Source organism: Magallana gigas, chromosome 2 (genome assembly GCF_963853765.1).
Source record: "Magallana gigas chromosome 2, xbMagGiga1.1, whole genome shotgun sequence".
Lineage (NCBI taxonomy): Eukaryota > Metazoa > Mollusca > Bivalvia > Ostreida > Ostreidae > Magallana > Magallana gigas.
In genome coordinates this window covers 51287952-51312602 of record NC_088854.1, presented here as the reverse complement: position 1 = coordinate 51312602, position 24651 = coordinate 51287952, and the positions used below count along the sequence as shown (strand labels likewise).

The 24651-nt window shown below is 35.2% G+C and overlaps 2 protein-coding genes across 3 annotated transcripts in view; one reads left to right on the top strand and one right to left on the bottom strand.

Moving 5' to 3' along the window:
• The window catches only part of LOC105328709 (DNA polymerase epsilon catalytic subunit A), a 28773-nt gene extending 12884 nt beyond the window's left edge, over positions 1–15889 (top strand). For both annotated transcript variants that reach the window (XM_066077127.1, XM_034443834.2), the window contains exons 25-53: positions 75–200; positions 1031–1222; positions 1319–1399; positions 1701–1832; positions 2980–3207; positions 3326–3526; positions 3935–4067; positions 4277–4373; positions 4504–4642; positions 4734–4840; positions 4935–5063; positions 5209–5372; positions 5527–5599; positions 5730–5817; positions 6063–6238; positions 6665–6779; positions 6970–7118; positions 7358–7447; positions 7815–7899; positions 7990–8193; positions 8488–8649; positions 8877–8948; positions 9041–9151; positions 9400–9485; positions 9656–9782; positions 10022–10233; positions 12143–12275; positions 15118–15227; positions 15724–15889. In XM_066077127.1, coding sequence (XP_065933199.1) covers positions 75–200; positions 1031–1222; positions 1319–1399; positions 1701–1832; positions 2980–3207; positions 3326–3526; positions 3935–4067; positions 4277–4373; positions 4504–4642; positions 4734–4840; positions 4935–5063; positions 5209–5372; positions 5527–5599; positions 5730–5817; positions 6063–6238; positions 6665–6779; positions 6970–7118; positions 7358–7447; positions 7815–7899; positions 7990–8193; positions 8488–8649; positions 8877–8948; positions 9041–9151; positions 9400–9485; positions 9656–9782; positions 10022–10233; positions 12143–12275; positions 15118–15227; positions 15724–15799 — 3798 coding nt within the window. In that variant the 3' untranslated portion in view covers positions 15800–15889. The remainder of the gene's footprint in view (positions 1–74; positions 201–1030; positions 1223–1318; positions 1400–1700; positions 1833–2979; positions 3208–3325; positions 3527–3934; positions 4068–4276; positions 4374–4503; positions 4643–4733; positions 4841–4934; positions 5064–5208; positions 5373–5526; positions 5600–5729; positions 5818–6062; positions 6239–6664; positions 6780–6969; positions 7119–7357; positions 7448–7814; positions 7900–7989; positions 8194–8487; positions 8650–8876; positions 8949–9040; positions 9152–9399; positions 9486–9655; positions 9783–10021; positions 10234–12142; positions 12276–15117; positions 15228–15723) is intronic.
• A 668-nt stretch (positions 15890–16557) lies between these two features.
• LOC105328708 (phospholipid scramblase 2) lies at positions 16558–24294 on the bottom strand. Its single transcript, XM_034443835.2, has 6 exons — positions 23984–24294; positions 21759–21836; positions 20092–20287; positions 18796–18907; positions 18198–18294; positions 16558–17954 (listed from the first exon to the last, which is right to left on the bottom strand). Exons 1-6 carry the CDS (start codon positions 24156–24158, stop codon positions 17860–17862), a joined length of 753 nt encoding a protein of 250 aa, XP_034299726.1. The 5' UTR covers positions 24159–24294; the 3' UTR covers positions 16558–17859.
• Between the last annotated feature and the right edge of the window lie 357 nt (positions 24295–24651).

The window sequence follows — 24651 nt, the reverse complement described above, 5'->3', positions numbered from 1 at the left end:
GAATTAACAATCTGATTTATCTTCAGAGGTTATTGAAGAGATTGATACTACTTTGTTATTTTTTATCCCAACAGGCAGCTAACATGCCTGACTCGGAACTGTTTGAGTTGATCGCTGAGAAACGTAACATGTCCAGAACACTGGCGGACTACGGCGAGCAGAAATCCACGTCTATAAGTACAGCTAAACGTCTGGCAGAGGTGAGTGAGAATGAGCAAATAAAAAGCTAAAAAAAATATTGATTTCAAAGATCCTTATCATGTATATGATAATTTTGTATGGAGGGGAGATAAAAGGGAGTGTTTAAGTCTGTCCCAAATTATTGCTTCCATCACTTTTTGTTGATTTTTAATAAAAATACACATAGCTGTGAAAGAAATACAGTTGAAATCGATATAATGGAATATATCCAAGATATCTTCATTGAACAATTATCATTTTTCACCCATAAAAGTCCACAGGAACGAAAACAAATTTCTTAAGGAGATTTATAATGGGAAATGTTTATATCTTTTTTCCATTCGGAAGTACTCGAGGTACCTCGCGCAATTTTTCAATGTTATCATTCGGGCTTGTTAATGGTCGATGCAATGCAAAATCTCCGTAGACTTTCTATTTTGGATGTATATTGAAACCTGAAGTGGTAGAGGGGGCATTTCAAAACAGGTAAACTGGACATTTTTCATATTAGTGGATGAACGTAGTTTGAGCACAAAGGTATTTATGATTATCGAAATATCAAACAAAAAGTGGTGGAAGCAAAAACTCGGGACAGAGTACAATTTTATTTTGGGAGGGGAGTATGATTTGGACAGAGTACAATTTTATTTTGGGAGGGGAGTATGATTATCTGATTACAATACCGGTACATTGAGCTTTGACTGAACAAACAATGTGTAGAAAACTTATAATGTATGTACTTGGAGATTTTTAATTGCTCTACATTATGAGAAATCCCTACCAAGCCAATTCTCTTGTAAATCTGTATCTAGCCTATTATTTGATTTTTAATGACATTGTTTTGTTGCAGTTTTTGGGAGACCAGATGGTAAAGGATGCTGGTTTGAATTGTCACTATGTGATCTCCAAAAAGCCCGAGGGGGCACCGGTCACTGAGAGAGCTATCCCCCTGGCCATCTTCCAGGCAGAGCCCAGTGTGACCAAGCATTATCTCAGGAAGTGGCTCAAGAGCCCCAGCCTCACAGACTTTGGGATCAGAGAGGTAAATCGTGGTTGGTTAGAATAAATCTCCAAACTTTTCTTGTATGTGAATGAATAGTAACGCGTTTGACTTGTTTGCTTGTTGCTTGTTTGTTAGATTTTGGATTGGGAATACTACATTGAGAGACTTGGGGGCTGTGTTCAGAAGATTATCACCATTCCAGCTGCTCTACAACAGGTTAGATAAAGGAATTGGGTTTATGCTGGATTTTACGTACTGTAAATGTATTACATTTGGCGGTGCATTCTATTTAGCGTTTTAGGTTGAATGAGGACTCTGCTAAATCAAGTACATCGCCAAATGTCAAACAGAAAGCATATTTAGAAATATACTAAATCAAATCCACACTAACATGTTGAAAAATCATTTTCTGCCAAATATTGTTCACACTAAATATTATAGGTTTATAGTATTGGATATGAAATACTACACATGTGCATGTATCTTTCTAAGAGTGAGACATTTTCATTACTGACAGGTGGCCAACCCAGTCCCTAGAGTGCCTCATCCACCCTGGCTCCACAAGAAGCTGATGGAGAGGAACGATGTGTTTAAGCAGAAGAAAATCAGTGAAATCTTCGCTCCAGCTCAAAGGAAGAAGACAGAGGAGGTAAATGGAGCATTTGGTGTCTAGGGAAGAGGCTGAAATATAATGATATTAGAATATAGCGAGAAAGCTGACTTCACATTGTCAAATAATATTTTCATATTTTTCTTAACTTTTCAAAATAATGTTTGTAAATGAGAACTGCCAAAGCATAAATGCATGCCTTGATATAATGTCTGAAGTCTTTATCTGTTTACCAAATAAGAGGAATCAACAGCCTAATATTTTTGCATTTAAGAAACCAGGGTTCGACATTAACCTTAGTCCGTTAGTCACAGACTAATTGATTTTGAGTCGGACTAACAAAATTTCTGTCTAATCAGTCCGGTTGGACTAATAAAAAAATCTGCTTAAAAAATTGTGTAAATTATCGATGTTGCAAAGCCACTACAATTTGTCGACAACTTCCTGGAAAACGCTGACTTTATTTTTACAGTAAATTGATATATGATACATTTTGGTGATTATAGAGTTACCGAGTGAAAACAACAGAGGTATGCAGAATGTTATGGGTGATTTGATAATTTTTTGGCCCTGAGGGGATGTCTGAGAAAATAGGTAACGAGCACACATGTTCACAACAACCCTGGCTTCGATAGAGACGCTTAGGTGTTTAAAAAAAAATAAACTGAAAGGTGAAAGGAAATTTCTTGTTGTTTAATTTAAATGAATTGTGTTTAAATCATTTGTCTTAAATTGCTTATAATTTATACCTGATTTTTAAAGAACTTAAATAACAAAAAGAACATGGTAGCTCAACGCCCTGATCTATTGCACAGATCTATTTTTAACATCTGTAATGGCGGCTTCTACCATGTACACGGAGATAGTGAATACGCAGCTTCTTGCTATGTACTGAATAGTACAATACAACTAAGCCAGTGATTAACCTGTAAGAAAAAAACATCAAAAATTTCTTGTGATGTGTGATACCCACCCCTTCTTACAAATTCAAATAAAAAACAGTGTTTTATATTAGACAAAATACGGTAATGCATTTCATTTATTTTTGACGGACTAATAAAATTGCCTGCGGACTAGTTAAAGTTAACAGACACTAGTCCGGCAGGACTAATGCATAAAAAAGTTAGTGTCGACCCCTGGAAACAATACCTGTTGGATTTGACCCAGAATAATGACTCCTTTGTAGATTTCCTCAGAGAGGGAGCTATTCTCTCAGGAGGATGAACAGACTCCCAGTGTGACAGATATGGAGGACATGATGAACTTCAAAAAGCCCACAAATGGCATGGTGCTCAGTCACAAGAGGAAGCGAGACCGGTCGAGCATTGGAGACTCGGAGGCCAGTCAGGATTCCCAGGGGTCACAGACCTGGAGGGAAATCCTGGGAACACCCCCGCCAATGGGAAACACAAAGGTCTGGATAATACTGGAGTGTGTTTAACGTTTTGCTAAATAACAGTTATTTCAGCTGGTCATTTAGCTTTTGAAGAAACAAAATAATACAACAAATCTTGTGTTTGATAACATTACAGGAGGAAAGAAAAGTTTGGCTGGAGTATCACAAGAAGAAATGGCAGCTTCAAGCCAAAGACAGAACAGAGAGGAAGAGGAGACGGGTGGAATTTGGAGATGTCCCGACTGGAACCTACCTGGGCGGAAACAAGTCCGGTCTTAGCGGATTCCTGCGGCGGACTGCTCGCAGTATCATGGACATGCCCTGGCAGATCGTGCAGGTAACAATTGATCTTATATAATATTGTTCTCCTTTCTTTGAAATTCTATTGAATGTGGAGGCACATGTTTATTTATGTATTGTAGTTTCTTTTGATTATGTTATTAAGTTGAAAGATAATTTTCATCAAAGTAAGAAATGTGACAAAAACTTATATTGGTTGGATCATTGCCAAAGAAGTTGAGAATCCTTGAATCTCAATTTTCTTAATGTTAATCCTCAGAAACTTTTATTGTTGGGTTCATTATCCAATAATTTAAGAATCTATAAAATTGAATATTATGTATGGAAATCCCCAAAAATTGATGTTCTATTTCCTTAAATGGAGAATTTCAAAATGAAAGAGAAAACGGTTAACAGGATGATATTGTCATTTAATAATCAGATATCACAACTAATTTTTGTTCAGCTGATGGAGACGGGACACCCAGGACAGTTTAAGTTGTGGGCACTGATTGGGAATGACCTTCATGCCATGAAGGTCAATGTCCCCCGAATCTTTTATGTCAACCAGAGAACTCCCAAGGAAGGAGAGGGAGCCAGTAAGTACTTGTATAGATGATATAACAAATTGTGTGGATAGATGATGAACCTGGTACATGTATGTTCTGTGTCAAACACTTTTCCATGTTTTAAAATCTATGGAACCTAGCTTTTCTGTGTAAGCTTCAAGAGTAATATTCTCTACAAAAATAATTGATATGGATGATTTTGAATAAGCATTTACTAGGCCATTTGTTGTACGTTTAAGTGTGGAAGAAGGTGATAAAGACGCTCCCTCGCTCACACCCTGTGATGTACCTGTATGAATACTCTGTCCCAGAGGATGTGTATGAGGAGCACATCAAGTAAGCTGACCTTTTGTTAAGCTCGCCTTACAAATAACATGTAACGCCCATCTTACAAATTATATATTTAGCCTGCTTTACCAATAAACAGTGAAAGAGTATTTTTATAATGCTGCGATTGTCTCTGCAGTGAGATCAGTGCGGACCTTTCCTCCCCAGACATAGAGGGAGTGTATGAGACACAGGTCCCCCTGCTGTTCCGAGCTCTCTACAGACTCGGCTGTATCACGACCGTCAACAGGGACTTTGCCAAGTACATGCAGGGGCGAGTAAGTTTAACTCGTGAAAACAGTTGAGCCAATTCAGATTAAGATGTCATGTTTTTTTTATAATGTGACGTTTTTCTCTTTATTTTACCAGGAAACTGACACCTTTGAACTGGATCACCTGAATTTCAGGACTCTTGCTCAGTTTTCCTATTTAGAGCCAGGCTCTATAAAACACATCTACCTGTATCATCACATATGGTATGTATTTTGATTGCAGTGATCTGTTAGAGAAATAGTTAGGTGCATTACGAGGTTGTTTAGAGATAAATCAATTTTATTTGCTCCTTTTCAGTGGAAATAAAATGGTGTTTGGCCTTTTCTTTCCGATGTCGAAGAGAGCTGTGGTTTATATTGTGGACACAGTCAGAAGTGACCAGATGCCAACACTGACCGCACTATTCAATGCAGAAAGAAACTCAAAGTACAAGAATTACTCATATCTGATAGGGATAAACTATATAGGGATTTATTTCTTGATCCAATTTTATGAACTTTAAAAAATGAACTCAAAATTTTTGTCATGTTTTATGTTTGAAAAATGATATATTTTGTTATGTACATCACAGACTGTCCAAGGTGGATGAGGAGGACCTGCCCCCTGCCAATCACACCTTTGACTACAAACTGGAGAAGGATGTACGACAGGTGTACAGGTCAATCCAAAGGTCACTGTCCGCCTACAAGGACGAAAAGCGGGGACCCACCTACATAGCCATCCAATCACCTCAAGGTAAAATAAACAATAGCTTGACCGTGGGTCCAGTATTTTAAGTTAATATTTTATATGTATTGTAATGTAATATTGTATGCAAGTATTACCAATAGATGTGCAATTGGACTTCTCCTAGCATTACATTTAATGTTATATCTGTTGTTTATCACAGATTTCCAGCACTTGACCTCCTCCATGCCAGGACTAAATGATTTTCCATTGGTGCCTATCCACATCACAGACAGGTGAGTGAGGATAATAATCAACTGTTAAAGTCATGTCATACATGTGTGAGTGTATAAGGATGATGATGTTTGATGGTTGATGATGATGATGATGATGATGATGATGATGAATGCTGTGTTTGTTCTGTAGTGACCGCCTGTACAGCGTGTTGGACTGGCAGAGAGTGGGATGTAGGCGTATGATACAACATTATCTGAACGTCAAAATCATCCTCCAGGTAAGAATGCTTACTGATAGCAGCACCCTCATCATTTCTTGATTTGTAGCTTTCTACATGTATTTCTGTTCTTACAAGTGCATAATGTAATTTTTTACTCATGCCTTTATCAAAATGTTCAGATTACTATAGTAGATGTGTGACATATATTTTGGAAAGTGACTGTTACAAGTAGCTCTTATACTATTACGTATCCCTTTGTCCCATATATTTCTAATCTTATATACATGTATATCTGTGTCCAGTCCATGACGGAGCAGTGCCGGTACCTACACATCCCCCTTGGGAACCTCCCCAAGGACATCACCATGTTTGGCTGTGACTTGTTTTTTGCCCGCCACCTCCAGAAGAGCAACCACGTGTTGTGGTGCTCCCCCACAGAGCGACCTGACCTCGGGGGCAAGGAAGCGGACGACAACAGGTGGACATTTAACCAACACCTTTATTCTTTACCAGAATCATAGTAGAATATAGTTTTCCACCCCTTTAGTCCCAAATATTTTCTGTTCTGCCTTAACAAGATTAGAAATGATGTGCAAATTAGATTGTAAATTTCATTTTTGAAAATTTTATAAATTTATTTATTGATTTAATAATTTTACATTATTGATGAAATACTGTGGTTTCATTAATATTCAAGGGTCTCAATTTTCGTGGACAAAGTGAAAATCACAGTTTCAAGAGTCATAAATTTGGGGCCAATGACCCTACCAATACAAAATGTTGAAGAAATTGCCCTTCAGTAAACATTTAATTTTGTGGATCACCTTAACGACGAAATCCACGAAAATAGGTATTCAACGAATATTGATGAAACCACAGTAAGATATTGAATTATTTTATCAAGGTTGTGTATGGAGTTGGAGGAGAGTACAAGTGTGGAGGTCAACAACCCGGGGACCTTCCCCACTGTGTGTGTAGAGCTAGGAATCTCTAGTCTGGCCGTCAACACCATTATAGAGGTACATCTACCAACAACTTAACAAACTATCTTTAAGGACTTGATGATATGTTGAATAACAAGAATCAGTGCTCCTTGCACAGACTGCCTAATGAACACATCTTTGACAAAGTTTAAAACATGCTGTTAAAAAATGTTTAAATTGTCACAAATTATTAATTTAAGTTGCGATCTTTTCAATTTGCCTTCAGTCGGCCCATGTCAATGACCAGGAAGGGGCCAGTGCTGTGAGTTTTGACACGCTCCCTCAGTCTTCATTGGAGGAAATGGTTCAGGGCCAAGGTGCTGCCACCTATCTGGCAAGCTATGATGAAACTGCTCTCTGCTCAACAAGTTTCAGGTGAGGACAGAAAAGCATTTCCTTAATGTTCACACATGGACTTGTACCATACAATTGAAACTTTGGACTTGAATTAGCATGACTTGGTGCTTTTCCACAAAGTTGTTTTGTTATCTCTTTCTTGATTTCGTAGACTGTACCTGTTTTGTTCCAAATACAAGCATAAATATAAAATTTTGTATTGAAATTTTTGGTAAAACTTTTTCAAACAATCATGATATCTCATTATTTATCAACAGAATTCTAAAAACAATGGTGCATGGTTGGGTGAGAGATGTTACCCTGTACAACAACATATTTGCTGACAACCAAATCATTCACTTCTATAGGTAAGTTTCTGCTCTTGTAACCCTTACCTGTGTTAACATTGTTTTTCACTAAACATAAACACAAAAAAAATGTACACAAAGTTTGGTACGTGTATTGAACATTGATATCTACTATACTATTGATATGTACAGGTGAGCTGGAATTCCTAACCACCTTTTACCCCTTTCTGTAGAGTTTTTATAATGCCTATTGAATTCAAGATATGGTAGCTATGTTAAACTAAATGTTCTGTACAGCTGTCATTAGAAAGGATGAATTCAACAACAAAAAGGGATTTTACATGTATATTTTGTGAAATCTTCAGTAGTTTCTGATGAATATGCTATTTGTCAACGACTTGTGAATTATTTACATTTTTTTTAAAAGGTGGCTGCGTTCTTCCAATGCCCTACTGTATGACCCAGCCCTGCGCAGAACTCTTCACAACATGATGAAAAAAGTCTTTCTGCAGGTCAGTTTTGTTGACGTTATGCACAATTGCATGGAAGGTGATTGATTATGAGTATCTTTCAGGTTATATAGTTCTGTGTTGCATTTTCAGCTCATATCGGAGTTTAAACGACTGGGATCAAATGTAGTGTATGGGAACTTTAACCGTCTGATTTTGTGCACTAAGAAGCGGCGTCTGGTGGATGCCCTGGGTTACGTGGAGTACATCACCAACAGCATCAAGACGCGGGATCTGTTCAAACTGGTGGAAATGTCGTACGAACAGTGCTGGGAATACCTGATGTGGCTGGACCCTGTAAGTAAACCTGTAAAGTTACTAATATCAAATATCTGTAAGCAGGTATTTAACAAATTGGATAGTTGTGAAAAATATATTTCATTCATTCATTTAAACTTTCTTGGATAAATATAACTAGAAATTGACTTCAAAAATTGGTCCCCTTGAATATAATTGTTCCACTGTCATAAGAGACTGGTGGAAGGCATATTAGAAGATTATCCAACAAATGTATCATTATATGTTACATTACATCAAAGTTTTGTAGGAATTCTTGAATTTGTGAAAGGTTAATTATTTTGAACTTTTCAGGCCAACCATGGGGGAGTAAAGGGGAAGCTGCCCTCAGAATCCCCTCTGGAGCAGACTCAGCCCGACCCGGAGAAGGAGGGGGGTCCAGATAGTGAAGAGGAGGGGGAGGAGACGGAGAGGGAGGAGAGAGAGGTCCTCAACAGGTCTGAGGACGAGGATGAGGTCAGTAAACAATGAACTGTAGTAAGTCAAAGGTCAAGGTCAAAATTAATGCTCCCTATTATGATTTCCTTATATATGAATTTTAACTAATGGTAAATGGGAATACACTCAGAGGACAAAAATTTCATAAGCGCTCACAATTTTGCAAATTGATGCTGTATAGTTTCTCTAGACTTGGAATAAAATTGTTGAGATACATGTAGTTTTAGGTTCTTTTACTCTTTCAGCCTGAAATTGAAATGAATTGGAACATAATGCATTTCCTACCAGAAGCAGGTGCTTGCCAGACAAATTTCAATGTAGGTGATGAGTTGGCTTTTGATTCTGATAGTAACATTATCATCAAACAGTAAGCATGTAAGCTAATTTCGTATGATATTTCTTCTAACAGCTGATCGTGGCTGGATACATTTTGTCTGTGTACAATCAGCTTCAGGAGGAGCAGAAAGTCCAGACCCCAGGGAATACACCTGTCAAGCGGCGGCACAACAGCCAGAGTCAGGTAACGGCAGATAATTCAGTCAAATCAATTTCTAGACACCAGCTTTTATGATTACGTGATCTCTAACTTCATATTATTTGAACCTGAGGCTCCCGTCTGTGAAAAACTACACATAAACTTTGATCTTTACATTTATTATTCTTGTAAAGAATTCCTTTTTTATTTGCAAAGAAATGTGCCTCCAAACAAAGACATTTATCTTTCAATATAATGTTACTAAGATAAAATCTTGGTTGTTTACTTGACAGAAAGTTGTAGAGACGACAACCACACCACAGTCCGTGACCTTCGCACAAGAGCTGGTGGCCGGAGATCTCGCTCAACAAATGTTTCTGTGAGTCAGTCAGATAGGTTTGGTTCAGATAGTCACAATCTCAAAGTAACAACATCATATTTATTTAGTCCAGATAAAGACTTGTTTAACTATTGTCTTCATTCTCTCGAATACAGTTATAGACTTGCATGGATTGTAATTCACTACATACATGTACTTTATGCTTACAGACTCACTCAGAAAATCCACAAGAAATTTGGTCACATCAGTGACATGTCTGGTGAATTTCCAAACAGACCAGGCTCACACTTATCCATGCAGAACCCAGCTTTAGAATTCATCAAATGTGTCTGTAAGGTAGGAGATTGTTCTGCTCTCATGAACCATTCATCAAATATGTCTGTAAGGTAGGGGATTGTTCTGCTCAAATAAACCAGAAACATTTTCTCAGAATCAGTTCTATTTTGCCCCCAGTCATCAGAATTTCTTCAGCCTCTTCCTCCATGTTGAGTCCCATCATGATGCAAAGACTGCTGTGTTTTATTGTACACAGGTATGTTGTTTTTCAAAAAAAATGTTTCCTGTGTTCTTTCTAGGTTCTTTCCCTTGATAGCAATATTAACCTTCAGGTGATAAAGTTAAAGCGAGACCTTCTGAAACTGATAGGAATCGGAGAGTTTGCCGAGGAAGCAGCCTTCTCCGACCCATGTCTCTCCTATGTGTTACCAGAGGTCATCTGTAAATCATGTAACCACATCCGTGACCTTGACCTGTGTCGTGACCCTTACCTTAGCCAGGAGAGGTCAGAGTAAGTAGTGAAAAATAGTGCAGCATGAATTCTTCCTTGTAAACATATGCTTTTGTACAAATCTATATGTACTAAAAAGTAAGGCAGTGTGAATTGTAGAAATTGATGTGAACTCACAGGAGCTAATATTTTTTTTTTAGCCTAAACTTGTTAGATGCATATCAACTATAAAAGCAGTGGGTATCTGCACAGTATCTGCAGTAAATGTATATCTCATTTTATCCAGTTAGTCTATGAAGATACTGTAATTTGTTTTATTCTACATGTAATTTGAGGAAGTATTTGAGTAGTGAGCAGGGAGCCAAATATTCCCTGTTATTCCAGCTCCTCATGGGCATGTATGCAATGTATAACATGTATTCCCTGTTATTTCAGCTCCTCTTGGACAATTTATGATATGTTTTCTCTTTTATTTCTGTTCCAATATGTGACATACATTCTCTTTTATTATACCCCCGCAAACGAAGTTTAGGGGGGTATATTGGTTTCACCCTGTCCGTCTGTCTGTCCGTCCGTCTGTCTGTAGACGCAACTTTGTCCCCCCTATAGAATTTTTTATTACTGCATGGATCAGTTTGAAAATTTGTACATATGTTGAACACCATCTGAAGATGTGCACCTGCAATTTTTTTTAAGATCAGACAAGATTTAATGATTTTATGACAGTTTTCATTTTCCTTATTCTATATATTGTACACTAATGTTGAAAAGTAAGGGAGGTAATCCTTACAGATTTTATTAATTAATTAATAGAAAACACTCTAAAATATATTTATATAAATACATCCAGATGGAGTTTTTTGTCTTTATGTCTTAATTAATAAAAAAAAAATAATTTTTTATAAGTATTCTATCAACTGACAATGCAAAGTTTTTGTTTGTCAATGATAAATTCTTAGGAGCTAATGAGAACATCAAAGACAAGTGTGGCTGAATTCATTTGTCCCAAGGGAGCCATTATCTGAGCCATGGTTCAGATGGAGCATGTGTTTAGGGGAAATTGATAATCTGTAAAATGGGTAATGGTTTTGGGGCTATTTTAAAACTGTTTCATGTAAACCAAAAGGTCTATCATTATAAGGAAATAAATAAATAATATAATTATTAATAAAGAAGTTAAACTATTTTTAGAGGTTGTTTAAATTTATTTGTCAAGTAATTTGATGAAGTGACCCTATTGGGCATTAATTTAAATGAAATTCAAAATTACTGATATGATTCTAGTGTTTTGGCAATTTTAAAATTGTTTGTAATATTAAATTTTCTTTTTTTACATATTTTTACATAGTATGGTAATTATGGTAATGTTTTGGGAGTTTATTAAATTTAACAAGCTCATCAAAGAAAATCATAGTCCTATGGGATCAATTTTCTGATATGGAGTTCAATTGTGCCATAGGAGAAAGTGAGGAAAATTTGAAACAACTAATTGCATCTGTCAAGACTCTTATTAGAAAGATATTGAAAGTTTTATCAACAGAAGAGCATTGCTTGGCTACCGGTATTTCTATTCACTGCAAAGGGAGGGGTTATTGTCATTTTGTTGGTTTTTCTTTAAAATGAATTAAATTAAAAAAATATATCATCAAATACATACATTTGTAAATGTATTACTGTTATAGATATGTATTTACAGTGAAATTCTGACAATTTGATTTTAATTTTTCTTTGTTAACTTTTTTTTTTTTTTTTTTACATTTCTAGAATTTTTTTTTGTATGTGTTCCAAACCTTAATTATTATTCAATTCAATTATTTGTCCCATTTGAATTTAGCCTAGCGGGGGTATTAGTCCCATTAGGACAGTTCTAGTTTTAGCTCGTCGTGGCCATGTGTGCAATGTACGACATATTCTGTATTATTTCAGCTCCTCATGGGCAATATATGACATGTATTCTCTGTTATTTCAGCTCCTCCTGGGCCTGTGTGCAATGTAAAGCCCCCTATGACATGGACGAGATTGAGGACACACTTCTTGATGCTATTCACCGGAAGTCCATGGCCTTCATACTTCAAGACCTTAAATGTGTTAAATGCAATGGAGTAAGATATTTTATCATTAGACATAAAATGAATAGGTTGGCTATAATAGCAAATGATTCCTTTTCATGTATATATACTGAACATCCAGGGTTTTTCTTCACATTGTAAATTTTACGAAATGGGGAAAATCTGTTTAGTTTTTATTTGCATGCATCATTTTTTGCACTTGAAAATATAAAACAAATGAACAAAGTAACAGACATTCAATTTTTGATACAAAACGATTGCCAAAAAAGCAGAAAATAGATTATAGCTAAACAATACTGTATATGCTGTATATTTAATAGGGCATTACTGTAGTGATGGTGTTATTGTAGATAAAGACAACAACTCCACAGGGGCGTAGCTTCCATTGTGGCAATGAGGCAACTGCCTCACTAGAATTTGTTTGACCATCAATGGGATATTCCCTCCCACATAGTAGAAATTCTTTCTTTTGTAATTTGCATGTCATATTCCACATTTAACTCACCATGCCAATTGGTTCAGTCCCTTGCGAGAGATCTTTCTGCGCAATGAGACGCTTGAAACATTGGGGAAGGTCAACAATGACCGAGGAACGTCTGGTTGGCCTTGCCTTACTTTTTGTTCACAGGCACCAAATGGTCTCAGTTGACAATATTCTCACAAAATTTGCAAACTCCAAAAAAAAAAACCGCCGGATCAGCCCATTAAATTTTGAAGAAAAACAACGATTAAATTTTTCTTTTAATAAAAATGTTCATTCATCTAAAATATGTTAGAAGTTTTATTTTATTATATACTGTCGTGTACACATTTTTGAATTATAAAGAATTCAAAAATTGAGTATACGACAATCGTGTTCTCAATTTTTGAGTTTCTTATGATTCAAAAATGTGTTTGTATACGGCAATACTGTGAATAGATGCTGGTCTGAAATGTAAAATTACAAAACTTCGTTGCGGACAATGGTTTTTTTCACATTTAAAAACTCCTAAATTCATTTTTCGTAGGGGGGGCTTCGCCCCCTGAACCTCCCACCAGAGGAGAGACCTATTTATAATAAATTTGCCTCACTAGGATATTATCTCAAGCTACGCCCCTGCTCCAACATAGGGTTTTTGATTATTACTTTTTATTATAAGCTCTGAAATATTTAACAATACATGTATCACAATAAGTAATTTATCAATATCACTTCATCTTAAAAATGAAATAGATCACACATAATATATCAATGAATTGTATAAGATTCAAAATATCCATTTCTTGAGTTTACAAGCAAGAGTTATTCCCCTTATCACAGTGCGAACTGATATCTAAAGAGTTCAATAATATTTATCCTGTGAAATTGATAAATTAGATAGTTATCAATGTTTAATAAATAAAACATATTAAACTTAACTTAGGCAATAAGTATCAAATCTGATATTTATATATATGCATACCTGTGTGTGAATCAAAGCCTTGATCTGCATCTGCATGATCCTTATATATTCATCAGGTATGGAATCTATATACATATATCATATACCTAGTTGTGTATCAGCCCTGATACACGTGTTTTGGACTAGGTGAGACAGCAACCGAAAGCTAGGGCTGTATCGCCCTCGGGGCTGATATTTCTCTGTCTCAGCCCGTCGTCAAGAGGGGGTATTGCCCTCAAATTTGAAATCAATAATTTCCATATACATGTATATCTGCTTTTAATTAAGACTAGTTTGTGAAATAACAATAGAATTACAAATATATAATATAAATTATTACCTTACACGTCGGAATATTTTTATTTAATACCGAAAATTGAAAAATAGCGCCGAAGAGTGATGTGTATCCAAGTAAGGGGAGGTAACCCACACAACGGTTGTGTATTTAGAACAATAGCACGCTTTATTTAATATCAATCAATGTTTAAATTATGGAGGATATAGAGAAGGATGGAACGAGACTTAATCTTAGAAGACCAGAGATTAGACTGTAAAAATTAAGAGGTTAAAGTAATGGACGCGCTTACATGTATGAACGTTCTCAAACAACTTTCTATAGTTGCTATAACAGTATACAGTAGATCTTTATGAATGGAATCTGACGGGAAACTTACGAAATCACAGTGAAAGAATTTGACTCATAACGAAGCTGCGTTGGAGGGAAGTTTCTCTCTCGATAATTTTGAATTCTAAAAGATAGTGCTTCATTTCAGACGACAGACTTCCTTCTACTGTATTTGCAAAGACGATGGTTTGTCAACAAAGTCCGACAACTCTTACAGTTTTAACACATATAAAAAGAAATAAAAACGAACAAGTTTTGTAAATCCGAAAAAAATCTATAGCTTCTTCATGATACATTATTCCTTATTTGGAATTTAAATTTGAATTTTAGATATATGATATAAACAACATCACACTTTTGTTTTGATCTCGTCCCTGGTATCAGCCCTTGGATGGTATCGGCCTGCGCCCTTTGGGCTTGGGCCGATACCAACCGCTCGGGCTGATACCAGGGCCGAGATCAAAACAAAAGTGTGATATTCTATATATAACAAATAAAGATTTAGAAACTACCTGTACTTGTCATGCAAAATAACTTAACATTGATTTTAAAACAAATAAACATCAATAAAATCAACTCCCGTCAGTTCTTCGGTACTTTGATATTGTAAATACTGTAAACTTATAATTATGTAGAACTATTAATAATTTCATGATAATGAAATTATTATTTAATTACTATAAAATATCACATTACTGTAATTGAATTCAAATTTAGATTTGACATATGGAGCCTTTTTCATAAAGACTCAACATTTGAAATCTGCCTGTAATGTAGTCTAAAAACTGAAAATACAAATAAGGACTATTTTGTTTCTTCCTTCACTAAGATTAAGGAGAACAACATGAGGAAGTACTGTAGATGTGCTGGAGACTTTACAAACACGGTGCCCGCTGCTGATCTGTACAAAACACTGATGACATTCAGAGGAATCGCAAGGTAAGGAGCATCTGTAGGTTTGTGCGGGACAGGCAATATCTGGACTTTACATGATTGGTGTAGTCCAGAGAAAATGGATTTGGTAGTTTTATGCAGTGTGAAATGCAATTGTTGTAAAATTGTAATTTTGGTAGTTATAATGAATTGGAGCAAATTGAAATGCACATTTATCCTAATGAATAGCATATCTCATACGAGCCATTAGGATTGAAGAAAATTGAGAAAAATTTAGCTGTTCCTCTTTCCAGTATGCAAAATAAATATCAGTCAATGCAACAGCATTTGATTTGAGGCGTGTTCAATAGAGTGAGCGCTTGTGAGCACTTACCAAAATTTGTCTTGTAGGTATAGGGAATTTTGGCAAGCACTCGCTCTGTTGAACATGCCTCTGATATGGCTGTGCCTGAGAAACAAATAAGGTTTCGGCCTGATAACATGACATATATCCTGTATATAGCTACCTGACCACCATTATGTTTGCTCTCTTTTGTTATAGGCACTATGAGATGGTACTACTGATGGGAACAGTGGATTGGATTTTGAAAATGAACCCACAAATGAGTAACAATTAATGAAACCTGAATAGTCCAAGGAATAATTGTGCAGATAATTGACTGTGATATTTAATAAATAAAGTGCTTGATCAACCAACTTTAAAATAACTTTACTTTCTCAATTTGGTTATTTTAAAAATGTCAAGTGATTCTGTAGACCTTTGGGAGCTGCAAAGTGTCCAGTGCAAGAGATCAACTATGGATCCCACTACCGTAATTTACACAGTAGGCCGGAAAGTTTGTTTAAACTTCAGCCACAGATGTTTAAGTCGGCTAGATATTGACCCTAACAGATATTGCAGTCAATGCCCTAGTTTATGCACTAGTGTCAGTTACATTTTTAAATCAATGTTATCTTGACAAAGTTCACCTAATGAGGTGGAGGAATGTTTTCCAGTGCCTGGCCACAGCAAGTACTACTAAAGTAGTTCATGATTATGTGCCTGAAAAATAATTGGACAATTTGGAAGCTATATCTATTTTTGTAGAAAAAATTCTGGGGGTAAATACTTGGAAGTTTCTAGCCCTGAAAAGAAATACTTCAGAAGAAAACGCTGCTACATATATAATGAAAACGTAGCTTGACCTTTTAACTTATGACAGTTTGTTACAACTTCAGATAACCAAGATCTATGCAATAGACTTGAAAATTAGAGTGTGAGCACTTGATACGATTGCTACTTCATCCCAGCTATTGACCTTTGACATACCCCAGTAACTAATCAGTGTGTACACTTGAAATGGGGCCAACAGAGATAATAACAATAAAAATAGGATAACTGAAACTATATTTAATAAGAATTATACAACAAATTTAAATTGAATCAATACATATACATCTTGATAAAAATGTTGATTTATATCAGTAGGTATAAAACAAAGGGATATGGTAAAAGGATAAAACTAGACGATGAGTAAACTGGATATCAGGGAGGCTATTGATTGTGCTGTAGTGTCCTGTTTGGCCACAAAACTTATCACATTAGACAAATGTAAGTTAATGAGTGTTCTAAAGCTATCTTACACAATCACATGGTGTCAGTACCGATTTAAGAATTGTCTTGTATATACATGTACATGGCCATTAGAGTAAAATGAATAAATAGAAATTGCATTCCACATATATATATATACCGGTAGTTTAAAACTAGCATTTTTACTTGTAAAACTCGAGTACAAAAACTGTTGGCATATATGCTTCATGCATAACATGAACTTGAAAAAAGAATCAACAAATCATAGAGTTTTCTACAGAGAATTAAAAAAGGCTATATGAATGCCAAAATCTAAAATATGAAAATAAAATGTAATTCATACTTAGTATGTAAATTCGACAAGGCAAATTCTATTGACATAAAAGATTAAACTGAGTTTTATCTTACACAATTAGTTAGCATATATATATTACTGTAGATTCCTAGTTAAATGCAAGGATTTAATTATATCTGCGTTAAACTGGGCGAAGAATATCTCGCGGATTTTAAATCTTTTATTTTTCGGACATAACTAAACTTAAACTAAAGGAAACTAAGGTAAAGTTTTGGCATTTGCGATTTTATATTCACGAACTGCTGCAATTTGATGACAAACAGGTGAATCGCAGAATTAAGTACTTGCATTAAATAAGGAATCTACAGTGTTCACGTACAAAATACTGAGTTAATAACAAAGCTACTTTGCCAGTACATTACAGTCCACTTGCATTGGAAGAAACAGTTGGAGGATATTAAGAACTATCCTGCAGGTTGCTACACTGTAAATGAATACTGAAAATCAACTGTATAACTGGTAAAATGGCCTTTTGTCTTTTAAAAACAAATAGATCATAAAACACACAACATCACGGTAGTTAAAAAATGCAGATTTCTCTCTTAAAATATCATTTCTAATGCGTAAACTGGATAAATTTTTTTGCATCAAGTCAAAATTACATTAATATACACTGTATACTGTCGTTCTTTGGAGTCCATAAAAGTAAAAGATGGGATAGTAGATCTGGAAACAATATAGATATATGATGGGATCCTCATTTGTAATGTGTCATGTCATTTTCCCTTGTCGAGGCAATCCTTGGTGATTTACTGGTTTCTGTTTCTTTCGAAGTAGTTGAAGTCGATTAAAAACACAGCTCCTAAAAGCAATGCCTTCTTGAAGACATCAAGTTGAGCAGGAACTAGAAATACATAATAAATTAAGCATGAACATATCTGGTGGACACTTTCTATAAAATCATTTGTTTCATTAACAGTTGGATAATAACACTGTACATGTACCACGTCTATGAACGAGCCAACAAATAGCATTGTGTCTACAATAGTACAAAGTACATGTCCATGTAATATCTGACTCCATGATAGACAAACAACTACTCCTTTTAGTTAATGATCTTTGACTGTGGTGTATTTTCGTTACTTACAAGTGACTTTGAAGTCGTTGACGGCTCCCAGGATTTCCCTGCACCCTCCCCAGTGTTTGATGATTTCTCCTATTTCCTGTTCCTTTGGATCAGTCACCTGCAGTCGGAAGAATTATAGTTGTGTTTTTATTTCATTAACAGATTATATTCCTAAATTAACAGTTACGATGTTTAGAACCATGTCTGATATACATAGTTCAAACTTTGACAAACAAAACATCTGCAATCAACGTGTAATTTCACTAAGATCATTAATACTGATAAGTAATCATTTTCAATTGCAATATCAAATTTTCAAAAAAAAGATTTTCTTTTGACAATTGTTACTTTATTTCTGTAGCCATAACAAATTTCATAATCTTCAGTATATTTACCGGTACAGGTACTAGTTTAACTGCTTTTTATCTTGGTAAATTCCAGTTTAGTATACATGTTCATCTTCAAACCAAGCATCGCAATACATGCTTTTACAATTGGAATGTTCTTTGATAATAGTCTTTGAGCAAGCTTCTTACACAGATAATAAACACCTGAACTTAAGAACAAATAAAATAAACGACTTGAGGTAGTTTATATGTGGAGTAATAAATCAGGCTACCTTGAAGATAATGTCCCTGCAAGGTAGGCAGAAGCAGCACTCGCCCTCAATGATAAAGTTCTGCTGACCCTGGCTATCGAGGACCTCAAAACGGGGTTTCCATGGAGTCCAGCTGATTAAAAACAAGCAGATACTTTAATTGATTGAACTTAAACATGTAAATGTTTGCAATTTAGAGTTGAAGATTTTGAATAGAATACACAGGGAAGAAGCGATATATAGAGCTATTTTGTTTATAACTTGTATGGCATTGATAATTTCATTCTTCAGCATACCATACCAAGATAAAGATAAAACCTCAAGATCTTAAGACTGTTTACCGGTATTCATAAAGATATAAATACAAATACAGAAAAATATTATCCTAAAAATTTCAAAGATAAAAGGGTCATAAACTTTTTTTTTTTACAGGAAACAAAGAAAGACAGCAAATATGAGGAAGAAAAAGGAAATCTTGATTTAATAACTTGATAATGACTTAAGAAAAATTTGTGTAACTAAAAAACTCAAAGCTGCAATAAATCATAAAGTTGTGATAAACTTATTTTTTTTTAAGAAAATGAAAGGAAGCAAATCGTGGGAGGAAGAAGGGAAATCTTGATTTAATAACTACTGTTAGATAAATGATTTGAGAATATTGCTACATGTATACAATACATGTATTATGCTAATAATTTTTTTTACATATTGGAATGGTTTCATTCTTTCTTGTACTTAAAACTGTCCAGAACTCATAAAAGGCATTGTCTGCCATATTTCTTTTTCATTGCCGCTATCCTTACAACCCCTATATAAGCCACAGACCTCTTAACAGTTTAAAGTATTTCACTGTGGAGGTCTCATCTGTGTGGACGTACATCTTGCGTAGCCTTATTACTCTATCACAATGAACAAAGTTTATGCTTTTTCTAAGCCAGGAGAACACTAACATCAAATAAACATGTCAATACATAATTTACAGACAGAAAATGCACATAAAAGAGTAAACAAATGCACAAAATCTCAAACCACGAAATGAATACGACATGCCGAGTTTCTGGTGTGCAATCAGGTGTAATGAATTCCATGGGTTTAATACCCATGTATAGGCTGGTGCCTATTTATGAGTAGTGTTCAGCTTTTCAAAACTAATTTCAATAACTCAACCATTCTTCATTACGATATTGTATGGAATTTTGCAAGTTTGCACATTTTGTTCATCATAATTAATCCAGTGTCAGAATACAGGCATGCCTTGTTTTAATTTAAACAAACAACTTCTATTGTAAATATGTATAAAGATTAAACTTGACTTACAGTTGCTTGACTGTTCCTATGGAAACGCCTGGGGGGCTCTGTATGTCCATTTCCTGTAAGTAGCAGCACCACATGAAGGAGGCTTGGCACCTGAATGGACGATCGACGCGGATCAAGGGCTGCATGTTGTTATCCATGATGTCCATGACGAAGGGTCTGGCTGGTCCACAGAACTGTCGCGTACAACAGTCTGTATCTGTTTCAGCAATTATCACAATTAATCACCCTGATTTCATTTTGTCAAATTATTTACCAACTTAGTACTCGACTATCACTCGGTCACATCGATCATCAACGAACATTTTCTTGGTCAATTACTCTTATAAAGTGAATAGAATTTAAAAATATCATTTATTTTTTTCTTCCTAATACGACAATTTTCAGGCTACGAATGTAAATTTTAGTAACAGTTTTCTTCTCTTTACATTTTAATCCATAGAATACTTTATTTTCCATTGGTGTACCTGGTGTATTTTTGAAGCGGCTTATAATTGATTTCTTTTGATTTACTTAGGCAGACATGTGTACTTGAGAACAATTTGTGTTTCTCCTTATCAGTTATTTATTGGATTAGATATTAGTATAATCAAAAGTTTAATCATATCAATAATTATCGCAAGAGATTTATTTTTATAATCATTAATCTTTGATTGTTGATTAGGCACGAGAACACAAGATAAAAAGAAAAAGACAGGACATTTTCTACCGGATATTTAGATAAAATACTTTTCAATTCATTTAAAGTAGAATACATTTAGTATATATTATCACAAGTTTTTAAATGTTTTTTAGTTTAAGATAAGATGTATGTGGCAGCTATTGGATTTGAAAAGGACCCCCAGTTTCAATGAAATCATCAAGTACTCGACCATCGCTCGACTAAAGCTTCGATTAATCGACTAAGCAAACTGAGTAAAATTGACAACCCTAATATATATCATTATACTTTCATGAACACTGAGTAGGGAAACATCATAAATTGTCAGGTCATATGCCAATCAAGGCATTTTAAACCCATAGGATCTATTGCCCACTCTAAACAAACAAAATGGGATTTCTCCCTATGATACAGACCATAAGTTTAAATATTAATATTCAAATTTTTCATTTGTACATAGTTGTATTTGTATGGCTTTGAACTCAATTTAGTTGAGGTCTATGATTTAACCCACTATTAAAGTAAAAAATCAGGAAGTTGATGTGTATAGAGATGAATTGATTCAGGAGTAGAAAACTAGTATAAAGGACGGGTAAATGGTAAGTACTTTGTAATTGTGCTCAAGGGGAGTGACCAGACCACAAGGAAGTATGTCATAATTAAGGCTGAGTAACTCGATCTTCTAACACATCCTTCACTGAATACAGATATGTCCTTGTTCAATAATGTTTCTTTTCAATATATGGGGATGAGTTCACCCTGAGACATCATACTTTCTTCAATAACTCCCTGATTCAGCAATATTTTAGTTAATTTCACTCTCGTTGTTAGCTTTCATACAAACGCTTACACATTCCTGAAGTGGCGGGCTATCCCGACTGATAAGAGGGTGTTTTTCTCTCCATGGAAGGCTTTCAGTGTTATTCATAAATCAATGAAATAAACAATCCCCCATTACCTCACTCAAAGCACATACCGAATCTGTACAAACTTGTAGGAAAAAGCTTACCTTCTTTGGCGTACATGAACTGTTGTTCCTGGTTATTACATAATCTGTATTTGTTGTTTCTCTCCCAACCAACCATCACTGTGTTAATAAAAAAATCATGCAATTGCATATATCATCCAATATCATCATTGTCAATAACTAAGCTGAAGATTTTAACAATTTCTTTGCTTTCATCTTTGATAACTCATTTACTGTGGAATCATCATTGTTCATGGGGGACCAATGCTTGTGACTTTTGTGGGTAAATTTTGCCCACTAATAAACATCCCCACGAAAGTTTATATGTCAAGCATTTGTTTAATATTTGTTAAAACTATTTCAATCTTGCTACCAACGAAATAACATCCCTAGAAACCAGGAAAATTTTGGCTTCCCAAGAACTCTGACCCCCACAAATAAAAATGTTCTAACAATTATATAGTTTATTTAAGCAATAAACATCATTTATAGCTAAATTGTATCTTTAGCGATACTGACATTTTTTAGCACATGGCTCAGTGGTCATAGTTGTTAGGCCAGTAACCAAAAGGTTGCTGGTTCAAACCCTGCTGTGGTCACTTGATGTTGTGTGTTGTGCACTTAGACATGGTACTTTATCTACATTGTCTTAGTCCACCCAGCTGAAATTTATACCGGCTAATGCTGGGAGTTAACCCGCGATGGACTGGTGTCCCAACCAGGGCTAGTCAATCACTCTCATCTGCTTAGCACCACGGAAACCGGGAATAAGCACCGGCCTTTTGTGCCTGATGTCACAATAACTGACATTTCGGGCCAAGAAGATTTAACTATAACTGACTGAGTGACATTTTTTGCCAAGTGCCATGTTAATGGAAAATCTTACTGACTACTGTTTTATACCCTTTATACTCAAATTTTAATATATTGATTTAACAAATCAAAAGTTTGGGAGCAATTTTATGAAATCAGCAGTTAGTTTTAGGGTATATATGCAATGCATAGTACAGAAAGTATATATTCAAGTTTCCTCATAAACACTGCCAAAAGACTGACCTAAATATTCCCCTTTTAAGGTGTACTGTACTGTTAATTGCTTATTATCAATACAAAGCAGTTCCATTTTATTCTATGGCTAAGATAAACAACACAATACATTTCCTGCCATGCAAAATCAATATTTGTTTAAATCCTTAACTGATATCTCTCTTTGTCTTTTGATCCTTCGTTTTTGATTATTTTTTTCTTGAGACCTTGTTTAACAGAGAGAGAGAGAGAGAGAGAGAGAGAGAGAGAGAGAGAGAGAGAGAGAGATTTTTGTTTCGTTCATAAAGGAATCCTTACTTCGATCAAGTCTACTGTAAAAAAAAAAGTCTTTACTACATGTATTATTATGTGACTATAATGAATTTTTGGATTGTTCCCACACTTACTGGGTAGTCATACATTCATGTATAAATACTTTTGCTATTCAACAATTCACTGAAAAATTCCAAGATTGCTCTCTCTAACGTATCAGGTTTCAATACATGGCTGAAATAAAGGAGTCTATGGGAATTATGCATTGCAACAGACATGGAAACTGTTGAAAAAAATTGTGCAAGGTATTTCGAATGACTTCCGAAGGGAGGAAAGATGTCAACATTTCCCATGATTAATCTCTGTGAGAAGTCTGTGTTCGTTGCTCTGAATTTTTTAGCATTAAATGATAATGTGTTAATGAAGATATTTTGGATATTTTCACTTTTATAGATTTCATTGACGAAATGTAATTATTTTATAGGTGTGTGTAAATCATCCAAATGTGACGAAAAGATAACTTGGGACAAACTTAAAATACCCTTAAGGAAATTCATTAATATTCCTTTATGTCAATATTATTTATTTATGCTTGAGTGCGGGACGTATTTACTCTGGCTTGCTTCGGCCAATGGAGTGAAACTACACTGATCAAGGATGCATTTGGAACGAAACCACCCGGTACCCGTTCATTGCACGTATATAGGATAACCTGTTTGGTAAATGAGCCACACCCAATTTACCTACCTGAAATGTATTAGATATCAGTATTTCGCAATACAATTTTTTTTTTGTATCAAAAGTTTAACAAAAGTACTAGGCCTACTGTTAACATATATTGAGTCCGCTACGCGTACGTGAGGGCAAGCGTCCTTAATAAAAGTAGATGTTTACACTAATAAGTAATTTGTTTACATTTGCCGGTGTCCAAGTTTTCGAGCATCTTTTAAAAACAATTCATGTTTTACCTTCAAGTACATCCAAATGCTGATGGATCCGAACCTCATCCAAAGCACCAAGGTAAGCTAATCCCGGGGGTAGGCCTTGTGGAACCATAACCCCCTGTGGCATCATCATTTGGTTTTGTTGCTGCGCCATGTTCGGTTGCATTGCAATATTAACGTTATCTGGAGAAGCCGTCATTGCGATAACGAGTCTAAATTTACCAGCGAATAAACACCCAGGTAGAACCTTCAATCAATATCAAGTAACGCGGAGACACAGCCTATCTCTCAAGAGTCACTTATTGTTAACATCCGGGGCACTACAATACCCGCGCTCGTTTATGGCGTCATGCAGTGAATAACACTGGTTGCGCAATCTATTATGATGAAATCAATTAAGAACATTTTTCAAATTTCAGACATTTTTGTTTTTTAATTTTTTTTTTTATCTGTGTAAGAATTTCAGCCACTCTCTTTTCAGCCAATTATTTATTTGTTCACCTGAGCTGAGGTGAGATAAAGAAACTATCAAAGTACTGAAAGTACTGCGAGCCCTCACTTATTTTACCAGCTTTAAAACCGGTATTTTAACAGAATGTTGTAAAATACAATTTATTTCAAGAAATTTTTACTTAACATTTTCTAATAATAATCTATATATTCATAAAATATTTTAAGGTTAAAAATTTGAT